This window comes from Corvus brachyrhynchos, unplaced genomic scaffold, assembly GCF_000691975.1.
Source record: "Corvus brachyrhynchos isolate BGI_N302 unplaced genomic scaffold, ASM69197v1 scaffold6, whole genome shotgun sequence".
Taxonomy (NCBI): domain Eukaryota; kingdom Metazoa; phylum Chordata; class Aves; order Passeriformes; family Corvidae; genus Corvus; species Corvus brachyrhynchos.
In genome coordinates, this window is record NW_008238632.1 from 1,577,706 (window position 1) to 1,585,986 (window position 8,281).

General features: G+C 39.0%; 1 protein-coding gene across 8 annotated transcripts in view; it reads right to left on the minus strand.

Annotated features, from left to right (window-relative positions):
• BCLAF1 (BCL2 associated transcription factor 1) overlaps nucleotides 1–8,257 on the minus strand; it is a 24,213-nt gene extending 15,956 nt beyond the window's left edge. For 3 of the 8 annotated variants that reach the window (XR_001862941.1, XR_001862940.1, XM_008635960.1), the window contains exons 1-3: nucleotides 3,498–3,640; nucleotides 2,380–2,453; nucleotides 254–377 (exon numbers count right to left, since the gene is read on the minus strand). Coding sequence is in view for 6 of the 8 variants with exons in the window: in XM_008635960.1 (XP_008634182.1) it covers nucleotides 254–357 (104 nt within the window). In the remaining 2 variants the exon portion in view is untranslated. Of the gene's footprint in view, nucleotides 1–253; nucleotides 378–1,242; nucleotides 1,336–2,379; nucleotides 2,454–3,497 lie in introns of all 8 variants that reach the window. The other 5 variants (XM_017737249.1, XM_017737248.1, XM_017737250.1 and 2 more) reach the window with 5 other exon arrangements.
• Nucleotides 8,258–8,281: the final 24 nt, after the last annotated feature.

Sequence of the window (8,281 nt, forward strand, 5' to 3'; positions counted from 1 at the left end):
GGAAGGGAAGAAACAAAAGGGCCAGAAATCATGAAGAACCATTAGCATTCTGACGTTTTCTTGAGATATAGGAAAAGGGAAAAAAAATTTAAATAAAGTGACAGAAATTACACTCAAAGTGGTTTACCTACTACCTAAAATGAAGTAAGATCCCAGGCTCACTTCTGCCATAGCATCATGCAAGTGAAAAACATTTTCCAGACAAAAACTAACATACCAAATCACTTTTTCATGCAGTAAGACGTCAACTTACCTGTATCTCTTTTTTCTTGAATGTGATCTGGATCTTGACCTAGAGCTGGACTGAGATCTGGACTTTGATCTTGAAGAATGTGATCTAGAATTAGATCGACCCATTTTTGCCAGTAGATCTATTCCTTCCCAAAAGGAAAAGCAATGAGAGGAGGGGGAAAAAATGGAAGCAACTATTTAGAGTCCATGTAAATGAATTAATGAACAAAATTTGCATATACTAAAATGACACTATTAGAAAGTAGAATAGCATTTGCTAAACAAAAAGAGCTTTGGAGACAATATAAGTACATTTATTAGTAAATTAAAAGCTCAACCACATTTTAAAGAATTTAACATTGCTGCAGTGTACACAATTTCTCTGAAAAGATGAAGTGTAAAAGGTTTTTTCCAGATTCAAATGCACATGGATCCTGTAGGAGAGGAAGCAGCAGAAAATGAACCATTTCTGCAAATCAAGGGAAGAATAATGTAACTCTGGACATCTTAATATAGTGTAACAAAATTCTAGCTATTGTGTAGTTTGTAGTTCCCTTGCATTTCCAATGCACTGTTCCTTCTCCGGGAGGACTTTACAGTCCTCTATAATGCACCTTTTACATGAGCAAAGAAAAGCCCTGAAGTATTTGGCCCAGCAGTTGTTAGTTGGACCCACAGGTACTACTTCTCTTAACCACATGTACTAAAGCTACTCACTCTGATCCGAATTTTCATTGCTCAAGATGCCCATCCTGCATCTTTTTAGATTAACTTTGCTTTTGCGTCTACATGTAAAATGCATGGCCAACTTAAAGATTTTAACAATTAGTTAAACAATATGGCTTGCAACAAGATTCAACATGCTTCAGCACAAATTAAACTAAAAAAACTACAACTGATTATAAATCAATGAGAACTAAAAGAAAGTAATTAATAATAAACTATCATTTCTTCTTATGTACAGTCATAATAGATATTTAGAATTAGTGCTAACCATAAAAAAATACACACCTTTTCCTTTTCTTTTCGGATCAGTGGCTAAAAATCCCCAATTTAATTAATAAAAACTTTGACCCATTACCATTTTCTTTTGAAATTGCCCAGCTTTAAAAAAAAAAAAAAAAAAAAAAAAAAAAAAAAAAAAAAAAAAAAAAAAAAAAAAAAAGTGTCACATTAGACAACCTGAATACAAACTATGAACAAGCAACTACACATTTTCAGGCCTTCGAATGCTCAATAATCATTGTTTAATAATAATTAAAACAGAAATGGAAAAAAACAAACATTTACCTTTTGTATTGCAAACAGGCTTTAAGGCCTAAAATTACTATATCAAAAATATAAGCTCAACACAACAAGCACTTCCTGTCACAAGGTACCTTATATAATATTTCTCGTTACCTGGGTGGTATTTCAATTATGTAAAGACAAAAACAACATTAGAGTTTAATTTAAAGCTAACAAAATTACAGAGAATTTAGACACATCTAAGAGAACCTGAAAGAGAAAAGCAGACCAACTTTTCCCCATCAGCTGGTTCCTCCTGCCCCATATGACTTTCTCCACAAGAGTTTGCATGGCCTCAGAGATGTAACCTCATCTGAAGCTAACCCAGAAAAAAATGAACCTAAACTAGCCTTCCATGTAACCCAGAAAAAACTATTTACCTTGGCAAAGAAGAATTATGTTGAACGCTCTTTTTTACTGGCTCTTTCCACTAAAAAGCAAATTTGCAGAACCTATACTTAAAAGGTATTTTCTAATTCATTGAGTTCAATTAAACTAACAGAAAATGGCTTGTAATCTCTTAGGATCAATACTTATAGGCAACATAAATTTAGACCTGTAAAACTGTTTAAGACATACCCATTTTCCAAGAGTGACAGAAAACAAAACCCGGTGGGGCTTTTTTCTGTTACAAGTAATTATCAAACCAAACATCAGATGTACAATGTCTATAATAGAATACAATCTCAGTTTTAAATTATTTGCATTCTACGTATGACAAGTACAGTTGATCTTTACAAGACAGTTTTATATACTGCAGCTTCTTATTGCAAGCATGAATTTTAGGAAAGCAAAAGAAGATTGAATTTTCAATAGCTGAGTTCAATCAGAACATTCAAAGAAGAATTAAGCTAAACTTACCTCCAACTGTTAGTTGGTGTCAATGAAGCAGTTATTTCAAAACTCTCTATTTGTGCTTTCAGCAATACTGATCCCTATAGAACAAAAAGTGAGACTGTCAAAGACATGAACATTTGCTAAAAGGCAGCACCCTTTTGCTTAAATGGGTTCGAACATTAATCTGTTTATCATGAAAAGACAACACGTAAGAAATAGCAAATTTACTCTTGGACTCCATGATGGTGCACACTAAGACTGGAGCAGCTCAAGAGCCAGCCACTGCCAAGTGGCAAATCCTACTCCCCTTCCACACATGACCACTCCTCATCAGCCCTGGTAACAGGGCTGTGTAACACATTATCCTCACCTTCACAACAGCCCTGACAGCCTTCAGGTCCTCCAGTGACCAGCTCTTGATACCTAGAAACCACTTTCATATAACGAGGTTATCAAAGTGGTTTAATGAAGGGCCAAACTGAGCTGGATTATGGAGCAAATAACAGCATGCAGCCAGAAAGAGAGAGGCAAAAAGGACAGTGGCAAACTGTTAGACCAGTCTGAGCTCTAGCACACAGCTTTGCACTTCACTAGAGCCATCTTATTGGGGAAAAAAAATTGGGATGAGAACTTAGGCCAACAGTGAAAGCTTTATCTTAAGGTTTCTCTTGCAATAGTTACAGAAGCCTTACTCTATTATAACTTCTTGTTTAAAATGCATACATATATGATTTCACCTAAAGAGCCAACATCTTCAAAAACCAGCTCTTTTACAGTTATGCAGAAAGGAAGCATAACTGTAATAAAAAAAACCAGTCTCAAATGTTTGAATTTTTCACTGGCCCCAGTTTTTAATTACCTCCAAGCCTTAAGACAATGTACATTTGTAGTCTAACTCAACACTAAGCACCTTTTTCAATTCCACTCAAGCAACAAAACAGGAATTTTATCCCAGTTCACTACAGACATGCTGGATCTCCAGAAATTCTGCAGCTCAACAATTCAATTAATTAAATCCAAAGGCGTAAGACACTGACTGCTCCTAAAGGACACTTTCACACTTGTCCATAGGTGTTCTCTTCATCTAAAAGAGGAAATGTAGCATTTGTGTTCATAAACACTGCTTTCAAAAGTCCACTTACCATTCACTAGTAGTGACCAAGATATTTCCAATTTCTACAAAATATATGCTTTATTAAGATTAAGTTTTTACTTCTCATCATCAGCAAGCATGAGTCTCCGAAGGAGCACAGTAGTGTATCGGACCATTTCAGATTTTGTCTAGACAAAAGGCGAGATGGTATTAGCCAGTAAAGGGTAACGAAGGCATTCAAAAGTCTAGTACAGAAAAAGCAATACAAACTTCAAGTTCAGGCCAAGATTTTAAATGAATACTTAATAATCTATATTTCTGACTTAAACTTGTGTTAGCTGAAATCAAAAATCCTAATTTAGACAAGTCTTTAGACCCTGGGGATATAGAACAAGATAGTTACTTCACTTTTAAAAACTCTAAGCAGAAGACAAGATCTTAAATTACCATAACTCAAACACTGGTAGTCAGTTCTGCAGTCTCAGAAATCCTTTCTAGCAATCAGCAAAGGTGAAAAATAGGCACACTTCTTTGTTTTTAAACGAGACACTGGCTATACCACATCCAACCCTGGCAGCTAAAACACATCTGCTACCCTTTTCCCATTTAATTCTTTTTAAGAAGAGTATGGATATAATGATTTTTTTAAAAAAAGTACTTTGAATAGAAAGCCGTAACTACCGAATAAAAACCATTTAACTATTTGCAGCTTTTGCCTCCATTTAATTGTAACAGGTAAAACAAACCCTGACACACAAGACCCACTTATCCAAACAACACTCAAGTACTTAGGAACAAGTGAAAAGATCACATAGCTAGGATTTTTTTGGTCTGTGTAAATATTCTTACAACATACAAGAATTTACAATTTTATTAACCTTCATCAAATCTCACTTAGGAAAGAACTGTGGTAGTAACAGGAATACCTAGGAAAACAGCCGTCTGTAACAGTAACCTCCTGCATGCTGCACACTTCCACAGAAAAAGTACACGTTCCTCAGAGCATCACACCTACAACATCCTGGTTCACAGCAGCAAATGAAATCACTCACAGCCTCTTCCTGCTCATGGCCAGTCTGGAGTGGCTACACCAGGTCAAGTAAGGGCACAAGGAGTAACGAGCAATGAAAAAGAGCTCTACGCACCGTTTGTCGCTGTCTCAGAGGACGACCACACTGGGCCAAGGGTGGGCATCAACAATGTGACACAAGGTGTCATCAACAGCACCCAGCATTTTTAAGAAAGGACCCCGACTGCTAGGAGCATGGTCTGTGCCTGAAATGCCAAGGCTCTAATCCACACACTTCTTTTCCACTCAAGCTTCTTTTTCCCTTGCTTTCCACCCTAAATACTTGAAAGGAAATGCCTGGCTCTCAACTATTTCACTGCCATGTTAAAAAATCTGGATTTCACAAATGAAGCTGCTGCAGCTCCACAGAAAAAGGTGGCTCTGCTAGTTTAAAGAAACAGTCCCATCTCTCCTATCCTGTGTTTCCTCACATTCCTGATGACCTCCCTTATGCCAGTCTATGTATTTCTGCACCCACATACTGGATCGCTTTCAATAAATTTTTTTTATATGGTTCATTACACAGCCCACAAACACTTGGGACAACACAGGGAAACTGAAATAGCAGCCAGGCAGGACTGCTTCTTTTGGCAGCACCACAAACTCAAAGCTTCCCTGAAACCAGCTTGGCATAGCCTTCAGAAGCAACAAACTTGGTGGTATTTAAGCTTTTTAACAGTACTTGCAATCAGCTTTAAAAAAAAAAAAAACAAACAAAACACCAAACAACCAGAAACCAAACAAAAAAACCCAAACAAAACCCCACCAAAATAAACACACAAAGTCAAAATAACTAAAACCAAACACACCCAAACAACCAAGACTTAATACAGAAACCACGACTGTTTCTGGAAATTGGCTAGTCCACCACCTGTCAATTACTGAATCACATTCAGAAAAGTTTCTTAACCAAAAATACAACAGGATCTTTGTCTTCAATCAATCTTGGCCAGCAAGTGTGACCATCAAGCAAAAACAAGATACACAACAGAATCAGGCTTATCCCACCACATGCAACACAGTAAGGAGGAAGTGACACAGTTAGCATTTGCTAGGTTTAATAAAAAAAATGAAAAGGACAAGGAAAATGGTATCTAGCTCCTTTTATATATTACTTTTAGGAGTCTTCACTACACTGCTGATGTTGGAGTTTTATCAAGAGTACACAGACTGTACATACAACACATCTCTTAAGCCATTTTACACGTTATATATCACATGTAAGTTTAAGACATTTTAGGACATTTATACCCACTTACACTAGCAAAATACTGCTTCCTCTTAGCTCCATTATTTTAGCTACCCTTCATTTACAGCTATTTAGTAGTTTGTATTTCTCTTGCTTAAACATTACTTGAGAGCTGTCAGGTAGATTTAAATCAAAATCTTGTTTAAGTAATTCACAAGCTGTTGCCAAAATGTGTTCTCATTCAGAGATTCAAGCTTCAAAAGATGCGACGATTATACAACCATGACAACACAAAAGGGGATAGGACAGTCTGCAAAGAATTCCACAGAATTTGTAATAGTTTCTCATAATACACCCACTGAAATAAAGAAAGTCAGTCTTAATGAGACAGAACTGTAAGCCATCTATTCAATGCTTGCACATCTGCTGTGCTTTCTTACCCACTCTCTACCTCCCCCCTCCTCTTTTTTTTTTTAATGTCCACAACTGTAGCAGTGGCACATCACACCTAAGAATAGAATGCATTTCTTAGTCACTTAAATCCATCCTAATTGGATCACCAATGATTTGGATTCCTACAAATACTAAGATTCCACGGCAAATTTGCCCAAACTATCTTGTTATGTACCAGTAAGAGGTGGGAAGCATTATTTCCCCCATTTCGTATGCTGGAAATATAATGGAAACAGTAAAACATACAAAGGCACTTTCCCCCCCCAATTCATTAATTTCTATATAGAAAATAACACAAAATATCTGTAAATTAAGTCAAAAACCAGCATCCTAGTAACAGCAAAATCACCTCTGCAAAACCATCATATGATTGTTAGCTGTCTTTTATGTAATACTATTGGCAAACAAAACCATGTTTCTCCCCTAACTGAAAAACAAAGAAACCGAAGTGTCTAAGAAATGTGTGCATACGCAAAAAGGAATTAGCTGCTTTTGGACACATACTGTTTTGGACCGCCTTTGTTATTTCTGTGCGTGTGTTTTACACGCTGTGTTTTCATACGCCCTTACACCGTGGTTTCCACAATCTCTGCGATGAACTACACGAATTGCTGCTGCAGAAAAGGCAATCTTCCCGCCCTCATTTGTTCCAAGACTGACACTCTCAGAGGTGCTTGGTGGGCTGCAGCAGTGATCCATAAGAAAACTGCTCCGGACAAAAGCTGCCTTTTCAGGCACATCACCTCCCAGATCCCATTTACCACAAAGCTGCACAATGCCAGTGCCAGCACAACGAACAAGCCAGCAACGCACTTTTTCAGAATACCTTTGGGAGAAACTCTCACACAAACAGAGCACTTTCTTCAGTAGCTTCCTTCACCTACCTCCACCACCTATAAACAAACCCCCAATGTTCTCTGGCATTCCACAAACCCTACAGCATTATCTCTCCTTGACAACCAGCCTGAATATAAACCATCCAAATATCTGCACCCTAGCTCCAAACAGCTCCCTGCTGATTTTTTCCAGATTCCTGCGATTGCATCAAGTTTTCTGCCTCCTCAATGCAAACAGGCCCCTCTCCATGGTACGTGCTCCTACCTCCTGCCCCCAGGATTCTGTCAGCCACAGCCTTCACCTGAGAAGTTGCTCCCCACGGTTGAGCCTACTAAAGCCTTGCTCAAGAGAGAGGCACTCGCGCTCCAAGCACCGATGTATCTAACGCACCAAACCTCGTCTGGCCATTCAGCACGGCCTGCCACTCAGCATCCAAAGCGACCAGTGGGAGGACGAAATTCCTACTCTCCCTGCCACAGGCTGCATGCTTGGAGCACACCTCAGTGCCAGAGCCTCTACCCCGTTCTCATTTGCCCCACTTTTGTCCAAAACAACGTGATTATCAAAGAGGAGGGCGAGGAGGAGGGAGGAGAAAGACAACAGCTAGACAGCATTTTCCTGCAACTCCACGCTGTTTAACCAATCCCTCCCACACCAAGAACAACTATTCTAAGTGGTATTTTTATACATTTGCATTGCTTAAGCAGTGACTACTTGCAGCGTCAGGTGCACCTTTGTTCTGCATGCCCTCACGTCTTTCTGTAGTAAAATTTAACTGCTCCTTTGAGGACAAAACTTTGATCTCCGAGATAAAAAAGTGATAAGCTGTACTGACTTCGTAAAGGATCAACGTGACACACAAAACAAGAATCTGATTTTCATAGAATTAAAGACGAAAAGTAGGGGGTTTACAAAGCAAAGGAGAAATAACGGGAACGATCCTGCAATGGTTGCATAGTACAGTATGATCAACACTGGGAACACAATAGACCCTTTCAGCAAAGGGCATAAAACCCACTGCGGCCCCTCACGGGGTTTTGTGGGCATCTGCAATCCGGGCAGGAAAGGCGCAGGGAGGCGTGGGGTACTTCAGGCACAAGCGCCTGAACCACAGCCATACTCGAAGGGAAGTTCCTCCAACGACCGTAAAGGCTGATCCAATACCGGGAAGCATCCTTTCTCTCCGGCACCGTCTCCCTCTTCAGTGTCACACCCACAGGGATAACGGGGAAATTTAACATTCCCGTAACCAGCGTCGTACAGCCACATCCCCTGGGGCCTTCCT